Source organism: Pan paniscus, chromosome 15 (assembly GCF_029289425.2).
Source record: "Pan paniscus chromosome 15, NHGRI_mPanPan1-v2.0_pri, whole genome shotgun sequence".
NCBI lineage: Eukaryota > Metazoa > Chordata > Mammalia > Primates > Hominidae > Pan > Pan paniscus.
Genome location: NC_073264.2, coordinates 32,689,931 through 32,703,801, shown reverse-complemented (window position 1 = coordinate 32,703,801; position 13,871 = coordinate 32,689,931). Strand labels below are relative to the sequence as shown.

General features: G+C 39.2%; 1 protein-coding gene across 12 annotated transcripts in view; it reads left to right on the top strand.

Moving 5' to 3' along the window:
- Positions 1-13,871, top strand: part of HEATR5A (HEAT repeat containing 5A) — a 129,183-nt gene that overhangs the window by 47,927 nt on the left and 67,385 nt on the right. For all 12 annotated transcript variants that reach the window (XR_010109794.1, XR_010109793.1, XM_055097455.2 and 9 more), the window contains exons 13-15: positions 895-994; positions 8,491-8,600; positions 13,696-13,859. Coding sequence is in view for 10 of the 12 variants with exons in the window: in XM_055097455.2 (XP_054953430.1) it covers positions 895-994; positions 8,491-8,600; positions 13,696-13,859 (374 nt within the window). In the remaining 2 variants the exon portion in view is untranslated. The remainder of the gene's footprint in view (positions 1-894; positions 995-8,490; positions 8,601-13,695; positions 13,860-13,871) is intronic.

The following is a 13,871-nucleotide window of genomic DNA, read 5'->3' as shown; positions in this document are numbered from 1 at the left end:
GGAGTGCAGTGGCATGATCTTGGCTCACCACAACCTCTGCCTCCCGGGTTCAAGCAATTCTCCTGTCTCAGCCTCCTGAGTAGCTGGGATTACAGGCATGCGCCACCATGCTCAGCTAATTTTGTATTTGTAGTAGAGATGGGGTTCTCCATGTTGGTCAGGCAGGTCTCAAACTCCCAACTTCAGGTGATCCGCCCTCCTCAGCCTCCCAAAGTGCTGGGATTACGGGTGTGAGCCACTGCGCCTGGCCCAGTCTGACTTTAAAATACTCATCTTATTCTACATACAAAGTAATTCATTATAGAAAGTTATTTATTCCAGATGCCATGTCTCAATCCTATAATCCTAGCACTTTGGGAGGCCCAGGCAGACAGATCAATCACTTGAGGCCAGGACTTCGAGACGAAGCCTGGCCAACATGGTGAAACCCCTTCTCTTCTAAAAATACAAAAATTATCCAGGAATGGTAGCACACACTATTTGTTTCAGATAACATCTGTAAAAACCTAACATGTTGACTTGAAAGTCAGTGTGATTCCACGGAACTAGTTGTAGAGCTGGCAAACTTGAGAGTCTAAGCTGGTTTTTTTTTTTTTTTTTTTTTTTGCTTCTAAGCTTGAGGGCTGAGTAAGAGTAAAACCCTAGAACAGCAGCATTTTGTGAATTATGGTTATTGCTCTGTCTTAGTACTCCTAGAGAGTTGTTGTTGTTTTTTTAAGTATGATTAGGAGTAGAAGGCACTATATACCTTTTTATACTAGAGTTTCAAGAATTTTTTTATTTTAGCAAATTGCTTTATTACTCTAATAACAATGCTAATGTTGTACCATAATCAAATGTGCCTTTCGTGGTTGATTACAGTATACCCAAGTAAAAGTCTGTTTTCCTTTTCAGCTATCAAGAGCTTTGTTTCCCACTGTGGTGATCTTCTTACTGAGGAAGTAATTCAGCGTCTTCTTCCACCACTTCCTTGTGCTGTGGATTTGCTAACTCAGTAAGGATCGACTGTTTAGATTTGGTAAAATTTTCTAAGAGGAATTAGTTGCCCTCTGATTATGTAATATTCCTTAAGTACATTAATAAGGCAAATTTCTGTAGTTGGTGAATGATTTTATGGAGGAAGGCAATCAGTTAGTTATATGATTTTTTTTTTTAGGCTAGGATCTTGAAAGAAATTACATATTAAAAGGGAAGGAAAATTTTAGGGGAATAATCTACCTTACATACAGGCAGATTTAACAAGAAATTAACTATTAAGCCTCTTAACCTTTTCAGGTATGCATTTTATTGGTTTGTTAGAGTATTCTGTGTTCGTGAGAACCAGATGCTTCTAACAGTTTCAGTTTTTTGTTTGTTTATATTTTTCATAAGTTTGAGTTATACATATATGATTAGAACATATAGCGAAAAGCCAGTATATAATGTGAGCACTTGTAATTTCCAAATTAATAAAACATGTGAAAGTTCTTTGAAAAAAGCATCTAATGATTAACACTTTATATATACAGAAAATACATTTAAGATATGGCTTATAAGGTATAATAATAAAATGTGCACTTGTGAATCCAACACAGCCTGAGCAGGGGTTTGTGACTGTTTCTTCTGAAGGACCAGATAGTAAATACTTTAGGATATACAGACTATGAAGTCTGTGTTGCAGCTACTCAACTCTCTCATTGTAGCTCAAAAGCAGTCACAGATAATAGGTGAATGAATGAATGAATGTGGCTGTGTTCCAATATAACTTTATTTACAAAAACAGGCAGTGGGTCATAATTTGGCTACCACTGGACTAGAGCATTAATGATACTATTGAAGGTGTCTGTGTGCCCCTCTCCAGCACCATTCTTTGTGCCTTCCTTTAGAAGCAACCACTAATCTGAATTTTGTAGTTGTCATTTCCTTGCCTTTTAAAAAAGTTTATCACATATTTTTGTTTCTTAAAATAGTACATTGTTTAGGTTTGTTTGGTTTTGATCAGGCAAAAATTACTCTCCTGTTTCTGGGACTTGCTTTTGTTATTCAACATTATGTTTCTAAGTTTTACCTATGTTTTAAGTTCATTCATTTTTGTTGCTGTATAATATTTAATTGTGTGAATATACAACAACATATTGATTCTCTTGTCAATGGACTTCTGGGTTGTTTCCAATTTTCTGCTTTTAAAGCTTATGGTAATAATGTGACCATTTGTACTCAAGCTGTTTAAGTCTCTAGGGTATGTACCTAGTAGTGAAATTGCTATGCTAAAATGTATTTTTATGTTCAACTTCAGAAAATAAACCAAATTATTTTTCAGTGTTCTTCTGTATTTCTACCAATAGTGTAAGTATCCTTTGACCCACTTTTTCACCAACACTTACTCAGATATCAATTCTACCCCATCCAATAGGTATAAAATGGTATCTCATTATGGTTTTAATTGTATATCGGTTTCCTGACGGTTTAAGTATAATTTTATATGTTTGTTTTTTCTCAGTATTTCCCTACCCCATCCTATAAAATGCCTATTCATTCATATCTTTAACCTATTTTTCTTTTAGGTTGTCTTTTTGTTATTGATTTATAAGAAATTCTTCCTTTTTTTTTTTTTTTTTTTTGAGACGAAGTCTCGCTCTGTCCAGGCTGGAGTGCAGTGGTGCAATCTCGGCTCGCTGCAACCTCCGCCTCCCGGGTTCACACCATTCTCCTGCCTCAGCCTCCCGAGTAGCTGGGACTACAAGTGCCTGCCACCACGCCTGGCTAATTTTTTGTATTTTTAATAGAGATGGGGTTTCACCATGTTAGCCAGGATGGTCTCGATCTCCTGACTGTTATCCGCCTGTCTCGGCCTCCCAAAGTGCTAGGATTATAGGCATGAGCCACCATGCCTGGCCTTTTTTTTTTTTTTTTGAGATAGAGTCTTACACTGTCACTCAGGCTGGAGTGCAGTGGCGCGATCTCCGGTCACAGCAACCTCCGTCTCCCGGGTCCCCGTTCAAGAGATTCTTCTGCCTCAGCTTCCTGAGTAGCTGGGATTACAGGCATGCACCACCATACCCAGCTAATTTTTGTATTTTTAATAGAGATGGAGTTTCACCATGTTGACCAGGCTGGTCTCAAACTCCTGACTTCAGGTGATAAACCCACCTCGGCCTCCCAAAGTGCTGGGATTACAGGCATGAGCCACTGCGTCAGGCCATTTTTGGGTTTTTTTTTTTTTTTTTTTTGAGACAGTTTTGCTCTGTTGCCCAGGCTGGAGTGCATTTGTGTGATCTCCACTCACTGCAATCTCCACCTCCTGGTTTCAAATTATTCTCCTGCTTCGGTCTCCCCAGTAAGGGATTATAGGCATGCACCACTACGCCTGGCTAATTTTTGTGTTTTTAGTAGAGACAGGATTTTGCCATGTTGGCCAGGCTGGTTTTGAACTTCTGGCCTCAAGTGATCTGCCTGCCTCAGCCTCCCAAAGTGCTGGGATTACAAGCATGAGCCACCACGCTCAGCCTTTTTTGTTGTTTGTGAGACAGGGTCTCGCTCTGTCACCTAGGCTGGAGTGCAGTGGCGTGAACATGGTTCACTGCAGCCCCAGGCTCCCAGGCTTAAGTGATCCTCCCAGGCTTAAGTGATCCTCCCACGTAAGCCTCCCAAGTAACTGGAACTACAGGTGTGCACCACCACACCCAGCTAATTTTTTACTTTTTTGTAGACACAGGGCCTCACTATGTTGCCTAGACTGGTCTCAAATTTCCAGGCTCAAGCGATCTTCCTGCCTCAGCCTCCCAAAGTGCTTAGATTATCTTGTGAGTCACCATGCCTGGCCTACATATTTCTGAGACTATTCTTTAGCTGTTCATTAAAATATTAAAAATGTCTTCTAGTTTTTTATTAATAAACATTTATTATTTTAATGTCAAATGTATTAATCTTTTACTCTTTGGTTAGTACTTTTTTTCTTTTTGTTTAAAAATTCTTCCTGGCTGGGAGCAGTGGCTCATGCCTGTAATCCTAGTGGTTTGGGAGGCTGAGGTGAGAGGATTGCTTGAGGTCAGGGATTTGAGACCAGCCTGAGCAACACAGTGAGGTCTCATCTCTACCAAAATAAATAAATAAATAAAATAAATAAATAAATAGAGTCAGATGTACTGATGCTTACTAGTAGTCCTAGCTACACAGGAGGCTGAGGCGGGAATGATTGCTTGAGCACCTCAATTCAAGGCTATAGTCTTGATTGCGCCACTGCTCTCCAGCCTGGATGACAGAGCGAGACCCCAGTTCCAAAAAAAAGAAGTCTTCCTTACTGCAAAGTTATATTGTCTTATATTTCTCTCTGAAGTGTTTGAAGGTTTATCTTTCATATTTAAGTCATCTGGAACCGATTTTTCTATTTGGAGTGAGCTAGGGATCTGTCTTAATCCATTTGTGCTGCTATGCTGCTATCACAAAATACCTGAGGCTGGATAATTTATTAAAAAACGGACACTTATTTCTAACAGTTCTGGAGGCAGGAGTCTGAGATCAAGACACCAGCAGATTGGGTGTCTGATGAGAGCCTGCTGTTTACCTCCAAGATGGCATCTTGTTGCTACATTCTCTAGAGGGGAGGAACTCTGTGCCTTCTTCATCTGGCAAAGGGATAGAAGGGCAAAAAAAAGGGCCAAACTCCCTCCGTGAACCCTTTTATAATGACATTAATCCATTTGTGAGGGCTTTGCCTTCATGACCTGAACACCTACCAAAAGGCCCTACCTCCCAGCAGTACTGCATTGAGGATTAAGTTTCTAATACATGAATTTTGGAGGACACATTCAGACCATAGCAGGATTCAATTTCATTTTCTTTTTAAATGTGGATAACAAACTGTCCCATACTTTACTAAAAAAATCCATACTTCCTTCAATGATTGCCATTCACTTCTGTCATGTATTATATTCTCATTTATGCATGATCTATGCCTGTGCTCTCTATTGGTGTGTTTATTTATATGCCAACACATTATCTTTATAATAAATTTTGTATGTTAGATTAAGCCTTTTGACCTTACTCCTCTTTAGACATATTTTGGCCCTTCACGCACTTTTGATCTTCTATTGAAATTTTATTTGGGGCTGGGCACAGTGGCTCATGCTATAATCCTAACATTTTGTGAGGCTGAGGTGGGTGGATCATTTGAGGTCAGAAGTTCAAGACCAGCCTGGCCAACATGGTGAGACCCCGTCTGTACTTTAAAAAAAAAAAAAAAAAAAATTAGCTGGGCATAGTGGCACATGGCTGTAATCCCAGCTACTCAGGAGGCGGAGGCAGGAGAATAGTCTGAAACGAGGAGACAAGAGGTCATAGTGAGCCAAGATCATGCCACTGCACTCCAGCCTGGGTAACAGAGACTCCATCTCAAAAAATAAATAAATAAATAAGATAAATTTTATTTGAGATTGCATTGAATCTGTGGATAAATTTGAAGATAATTCATAGTTTTATAATACCTCTGAACATGATACCTCTTTACTATTATTGAGGTATTTTACAAAGTTTAAATTTTTTTCTAAATAAAGGTCTTATAAGTCTTTTTAAAAAATTTACTCCCAGGTTCTTTGTATTTTTGTTGTGATTATTAAATAAATGGGTATATAGTGTATATAGTCTGTTTATTGCTGCCGTATAAAAATGTATTTGATTTTGTATCTGACCACCTAACTGAATTTTGTCCTATCAAACATTTATTTGTAGATTCATCTGGATTTTTCCTTTTACAATATTGTTTCTCTCTTCCTTATGTGCTAACTTTATTAGATAACTGCCATTTGAAACTAAATAGGGTTAAATAAAGGGAATGCTTTTCATGTTTTACTGATAGGATGGTGTTTGCTCCAGCTTTTTTAGTAGATACTCTATCAGATTAAGAGAGTAACCTCCTATTCCTAGTTTGGTTTGGTGAAAGTTTCTTAAAATGAATGGGTTTTACACCCCTACCATTGGTGCAAGCCTAGTCTCAGATCCTTGTGTTGGCATTGATATTTGTGTTCCTACTCTAGTTTCAGCTTATGTCTTGTTTCAGTTTTTTAAATGTATGTTTGCTTGCTTTTATTGGCATAGGGGCTGGTTGGCCTCAGAAAAGTCTCTTTCTGTAAGTCTAACAATGCAAATTATCTTTTATCCTGATAAAAGATTTATTTATACTTAATTTATACTTACCTAAGTAAGTAGCAGGAAGGCCGTGCAGGGACTATAATCTGCCCTCCTAATGAAAGCAGAAACCAATAAAAATGCTTTTCTAAATTCTTACTTTGTTTTATTCATCTTTTTTTAAAAAATGCACATACACTTCTCTGAACTAAATTTTATTATAGTTAAAATAAGTGAACATTGCAGGATATTTAGAAATATAATTTCCTAACATCTTGTGAATATGATTGAAAGACTTTTTGTATGTTAGCTATTTATTTCTAATCTGGCCTTAGAGAAATATAAAAATGCAGTAGATTTATTCTTAACTTTGGTAACTAAAAAATTCTACTGAAACAGAGGTTTTTGTTTTTGTTTTGAGACACTATTTCAGTCTGTCGCCCGGGATTGAGTGCAGTGGCGCAGTCATAGCTCACCGTATCCTCAAACTCCTGGGCTCAAGCGATCATCTGGCCTCAGCCTCCCAAAGTGCTGGAATTACAGGCCTGAGCCACCATGCCTGGCCTTACCCAGGTGTTACAATTATGTTTGCTAAGTAGTATTTACCAAGCTGAAAGATACTAAATGGAAACAACATTTTAAAATATTCAGTGATAAGTCAATAGATAACTCTCCTTTCTTCTAGAGACTAGAAATAGCAAGCATTAGTTTTCTAGAAAGTACAGTTGGCCAGGCATGGTGGCTCATGCCTGTAATCGCCACTCTTTAGGAGGCCGAGGTGGGTGGATTACTTGAGCTCAGGAGTTTCAGACCAGCCTGGGCAACATGGTGAAACCCCATCTCTACAAAAAATACAAAAATTAGCCAGACATGGTGGCCCACACCTGTGGTCCCAGCTGCTTGGGAGGCTAACGTGAGAGGATCACTTGAGCCCAGGAGATTGAGGCTGCAGTGAGCTGAGATCACGCCACTACACTCCAGCCTGGGCGACAGAGCAAGACCCTGTCTCGACAACAACAACAAAAAAAGTACAGGCTGGGCATGCTGGCTCATGCCTGTATCCCAGCACTTTGGGAGGCCGAGGTGGGTGGATCACGAGGTCAGGAGATCAAGACCATCCTGGCTAACATGGTGAAACCCCATCTCTAGTAAAAATACAAAAAATTAGCCAGGCGTGGTGGCACGTGCCTGTTGTCCCAGCTAGTCAGGAGGCTGAGGCAGGAGAATGACTTGAACCCAGGAGGTGGAGGTTGCAGTGAGCCAAGATCGCGTCACTGCACTCCAGCCTGGGCAACAGAGCAAGACTCCGTCTCGGAAAGCAAAATAACAAAACAAAAAAGAAAGTACAAATGACTCAACATTGCCAGAATTTCTTAGAGAACCAGGAAACCTCATGCCATAACAGTTTAGCAGATTTATTCTAGTGACATAATAAAAGTAATTTCATTAAACTTCTGTATTCCTAAGGATGAAAACCATACTCTAGTTGATAATATACCTTGTTAAAAGTAGTAGTCCTGGCCGGGTGCAGTGGCTCACACCTGTAATCCCAGCACTTTGGGAGGCTGAGGTGGGTGGATCACGAGGTCAGGAGTCCAAGACCACCCTGGCCAATATGGTAAAACCCCATCTCTACCAATAATACAAAAATTAGCCAGGCATGGTGGTGCGCACCTGTAGTCCCAGCTATTCGGGAGGCTGAGGCAGAAGAATTGCTTAAACTCGGGAGGTGGAGGTTGCAGTGAGCCAAGATCATACCACTACCACTCCAACCTGGGTAACAGAGTGAGACTCCATCTCAAAACAAACAAACCAAAAACAGTAGTAGTCCTTTAGCAAATGTTTGTTAAATGAATGAGCATTGGTAAAGTGATGTCTTAACACCAATAGGAAAGGTGAACAGAAGATAAAGAAGAGTACATGAAAATGAAAGGAGAGAGTGTGAAGAAAGATCATATTTTGTGGCCAGGTGTGGTGGCTTGGGCCTGTAATCCCAGCACTTTGGGAGGCTGAGGCGAGAGGATTGCTTGAGCCCATGAGTTTGAAACCAGCCTGGGCAACACGACAAAACCCATCTGTACCAAAAATACAAAATAAAATTAGCCAGGCATGGCAGTGCAACCCTGTAGTTCCCAGCTACTCAGGAATCTGAGGTGGGAGAATGGTTTGAGCCCAGAAGACAGAGGTTGCAGTGAGCCAAGATCATGCCACTGCATCCCAGTCTGGGCTACAGAGCTGGACCCTGTCTCAAAAAATAAAAGTAAAGCAGCATTAATGTTTGTTAATAAGATACATAGCTAATTTATATGTTAAGATATTAAGCTGTCAATTTTTGTATATTGTTATATAACTTAACCACATAAGATACACTTTTTCTTTTATTTTAAGGCTTTCTTCAATACTAAAAATGTATGGAAGTCCTTTGAAAACACCGTCAGTGGTTTATAGACAAAGACTTTATGAACTGTTGATTTTATTACCTCCTGAGACCTATGAAGGTATGTGCCTTAGACCAAAATGTTTTTTTGTTTGTGGCTAGTATGGTTTCTGGAACAATAGTTATTGTCACTCATTAAATATTTAAATGAATTATAATGGCGGTTATTTAGTGCCTTGTTTCTAGGAGGTTTAGGGAGTTCAGTCCTAATCCATGTGTTCACCATCTTATAGTAAAAAAAACATTCGGGGTTTTGTTTTTGTTTTAATTTTTTTTGAGACAGGGTCTCACTCTCTTACCCAGGCTGGTATGCAGTGGTATGCAATCATGGCTCACTTCAGCCTTGGGCTCAAATGACCCTCCAACCTCAGCCTCCCGGGTAGCTGGGACTACAGGCACACCACCACGCCCAGCTAGTTTTTTGTATTTTTGTTAGAGACAGCGTTTCGCCATGTTGCCCAAGCTGGTCTCGAATTCCTGGGCTCAAGCAATTCTCCTGCCTTGGCCTCCCAAAGTGCTGGGATTATAGGTGTGGGCTATTGAGCCCAGCCTAAAATACTTTTTTTTAAAAAACCTCCTTCTTAAGGCCAGGCACTGTGTTAGAAATTGTATCTATTATATCTCATTTATCCTAGGATGATACAGTGAACTAGTTACATTTTTCTTATTTGACAGATAAAGGTTTAGGTTACAAAACCAACTCAAGAACACATACCAGATAAAGAGTGGAATCAGGATTGAAACATAAGTTTGCCTCATGCTGTGCTGCTGCCTTTTCTAAGTAACCGATTTAGAGACTTAACAATCATAGCTTAGTGATATGTCTTATTCTTTGCCATCTATCAATTTAAAAGTTACTTGCTAGATATCTAGTAAAAAGCTGAGAGATAATTTCTATATTCCACAGCTCAGATAACTGTTGCGTTGTGACAAAAGCAATTTCCTTCAGATTTTTACAATAGTATCTTGAAATTTATTTTCAGACTAAAATAAACTTTTTTTTTTTTTTTGTAGACAGAGTCTTGCTCTGTCCCCCAGGCTGGAGTGCAGTGGCGTGATCTCGGCTCACTGAAACCTCTGCCTCCTGTGTTCAAACGATTTTCCTGCCTCAGCCTCCGGAGTAGCTGGAACTACAGGCATGCGCTACCATGCCTGGCTAATTTTTTTGTATTTTTAATAGAGACGGGGTTTCACCATGTTGGCCAGGCTGGTCTCAAACGCCTTACCTCATATGATCCATCCTCCTCAGCCTCCCAAAGCGCTGGGATTACAGGTGTGAACTCCTGACCTCAGGTGATTCACCCTCCTTGGCCTCCTAAAGTTCTAGGATTGGAGGCATAAGCCACTGTGCCCAGCCAAAAGGACTGCTGCTCAACTCTTCAATAAACATTTAGGAATACAAGAATCTCGACTTAAAATCTACAGTGTATCTTCTGATAAATAATGGAAGTCTTTTTTTTTTTTTTTTTTTTTTTGAGACGGGGCCTCACTCTGTCAGCCAGACTGGAGTGCAGTTGTGTGATCATGGCTCACTGCAGCCTCGACCTCCCAGGCTCAAGTCATCCTCCCACCTCAGCCTCCCAAGTAGCTGGGACTGCAGGTGTACACCACCACTCCCAGCTCGTTTTTTTTTTTTTGTTTGTTTGTTTGTTTTTGTCATTTATAGAGATGAGGTCTTGCTGTGCTGCCCAGGTTGTTCTCAAATTTCTGGGCTTAAGTGATCCTCCCACCTCAGCCTCTCAAAGTGTTGGGATTACGGTCATGAGCCACTGGGCCTGGCCTGATAATGTAAGTCTTACCCTTAAAAAAACTTGAATTAGAGGAAAAAGTCTTGAAGTCTTCTACTTTTTTTTTTTTAACTTGGATTTTCTCAGAATTGGAGTTTGGAAATGCAATCAGGAGTCCTAAAGGATATATTTCAAATCAGTTCCACAGTGTTCATTAGGAGACAGTCAGGACTTACTATGAACTTCTGGAAGAAACAAACTCTAGGCCAGGTACATTGGCTCACACCTATAATCCCAGCACATTGGGAGGCTAAGACAAATGGATCATTTGAGGTCAGGAATTCGAGACCAGCCTGGCCAACATGGTGAAATCCCATCTCTACTAAAAATACACAAAATAATTAGCTGGGCATGGTGGCACATGCCTGTAGTCCCAGCTACTTAGGAGGCTGAGGCAGGAGAATCGTTTGAACCTGGGAGACAAAGGTTGCAGTGAGCCGAGATCGTGCCACTGCACTGCAGCCTGGGTGGCAGAGTGAGATTCCATCTCTAAATAAATAAATAAATAAAGTTCTGATTTTATTGGTTCCTCCAATGTGTTGTCAAAGAGTCAGTTTCTAGGACATAGTAAGAAATTGCTTTTGCCACGTGGAATGTATTTAAGAATTGAAATAACTTTTCTTCATGACTATCCAGCAGATGTAGATTTAGAGTCTTAGAGTGACTTAGTTTTCCGAAGGATTGGAGTAAAAATTGAGTTCTTAGTTTTTATTTCCTGTCTTAGTTTTGGTATGGATTTATTTTCAAATATCTTAATATTCTCTACATTGAAAATAACTCATCAGCAAGTTAGTGATGCATTTTTATACAAAAGCTTATTTGCATTTCAAAATTATCTTAATTATTTTTAGGTACTTTTTCCAGGGACAGTTGGGAAAGTAATCACTTTTAACTGAGAAGCAGAGATTTTCTACTGTTTTCACACATAGCCATAGAAACAAGCATACCTTGTATATTGTACTACCAACAGAATTATTTTGCTGAGTGTCATATACTGGTAACTAAACTTAGACATTCCTTTGAGCAACTGTCATTTGCTCAGTCATTATGACTTCACTGATCCCTGTCCACTCTTCCTAATTCCTGTATGTAATCTCTTCTTCCCTAAATTTAACAGTGCTTTTGTTTTTATCTTTTATGAAACATAATAGTTCCTACCTTCCTATTATATGTATATATTGGTATCCCATAGTGTATACCTTCTTGAAAGGAAGATTAAATATAATAAAATTTTTCTCTGTAGCATATTAAACACAATTTGGATGAATAAGTGATTCAGCACGGTGGTTAAAAGCTCAAATTCTGGAGCCTGATTAACTGGGTTTCAGTCTGACAGCTATGTGATCACCATATGATCTCTGGCAAGTAATAAATTCCCTGTTCCTGTTTCCTTACCTGTAAAACAATATACTAACCTGACCTTATTAGGTTACTATGAAGGTTATATGTAAAGCTTTTAGGACATTTCCCAACACGTATTAAGTATTCAGTAAGCCAAGCACCGTGTGTAATCTCAGCTATTCAGGAGGCGGAGACAGGAGGATCACTTGAGGCTTGGATTTAGAGATTAGCCTGGACAATATTGTGAGACCTCATCTCTTAAAAAAAAAAAAAAAGTAAACTTCAATAAATATTTGTTGTTACTACTGTTACTGATGCTAATGATACAGAAAGTGATGGCAAGTAAACCCTTCCTAACTCATCCTACCACTTCTGATCAGTGGATTCAGTCCTCATTTCATCCTGGTGCAATTGCTCAAAGAAATACTTCGAAGAGTATAAACATTTTTCTAAGGGAATTTTTACTCATTCCTGCAGTACTTAAGTTACAAACTGGCAAAAGCCATTTAAGCTCTCTGTGGATAAGATTTTTTGATAACCTGACAGAAATTAGGATAAAACATCTTTGAGGTGATCATTGCAGTTAATGTGATAAATGGATCAGCTTTTCAATGTCTATATGTTAGAGAGGCAACCATATGTTGTCTCCTGTGTTATGGGAGAACACAATACCACTTATGAACTAACCTGCACCCCACCCTGCCCACCACCAAAAGCAAAAATGAGCCCCGTCTAGATACAACTACCAATTTATTTTTTTAAAAAAGTACAGATAGAAGAACAAATTAAGCTATACCAGGGGCCTATAATCATAAAAACCCAGACTGTAGAAAATTGTACAAAACAAATAACCTTGTTTCTTCAAATAAATTACCAGTGAGGGGAAAGGTATAGGGAGAATACTAAATTGAAAGAGACAAGATAAACTAGCTGCAATGTGTACACCTTACTTAGATCTAGATTCAAACACGGAAGCAAACAAAAACAGGTGTTTATGAGATCGTTGGAAATTTGAATACTGAATGGGTACCTGATGTTCAGTGGCTTTTTTTTTTTTTTTTTACAACATGAGATTATGATAGCAGGATTATGTTCAAAATAAAATGTATTTCACTTTAATGATAGACGGTGAAATATTTATGGATGAAATGATGTGCTGCCTAGGGTTTTCTTAAAAATAATGTGGAGAAATGTGGGATCAGGAATGGGGATGTAGGTGAAATAATACTGTTGCAGCTGGTAAAGATGAATAATGAGCATATGCTGGATGGGATAGGGGCAGGCATCATCATAGTACTATTATTTATTTATGTTTGAAATTTTCCATAATAACATGTCTAAGTTTTCTCAGGATAATTCTTTTTTTTTTTTTTTTTTTTTTTTTTTTGTCTTGAGATGGAGTCTCATTCTGTTGCCCAGGCTGGAGTGCAGTGGCTAATCTTGGCTCATTGCAACCTCTGCCTCCCAGATTCAAGCGATTTTCCTGCCTCAGTCTCTGAGTAGCTGGGGTTACAGGCACCTGCCACCACGCCCGGCTAATTTTTGTGTTTTTACTAGAGATGGGGTTTCGCCATGTTGGCCAGGCTGGTCTTGAACTCCTGACCTCAAGTGATCCACCCACCTTCGCCTCCCAAAGTGCTGGGATTACAGGCGTGAGCCACCACACCCAGCCTCAGGCTAATTCTTATACATTTTTTCAGACTGTGCTTCTTTAAAAAACATATCTGCTTTTGTAAATCTTTTTTTACATCTATTTTTATATTTTATGTCATGTTATACCTTAAGGTATGTACACACACACACATAGTTTGAGATGTTTTTTTAGTATCCATTCTTAACCTTGTTACTAGCAACACATAGTTGAGCTAGTCATTTCTAGGGCAGTTTTCAAGGATGAGAAATACAATCTTCGGCTGTGATATGTTAAAGTTGGCCAGTGGGTGCATTAAAGCTCAACCTGAGTTTTAAATCCCATACTCTCACCAGATAATTAATAGTACTAATTGCTCTTTTTCTGTGACTCAACAGGAAACCTCTGTGCTATCCTCAGAGAGCTGGCTGCTGACTTGACTGCCCCTGATATTCAGGTGGCAGCATCTACATTTTTACTTCCACCCCTCTGTCATCAGGATGATCTTTTGATATTAAGTCCTTTGCTACGAGAGACTGACCATAGATTTATTGAAGAACAGGTATGGCCATTT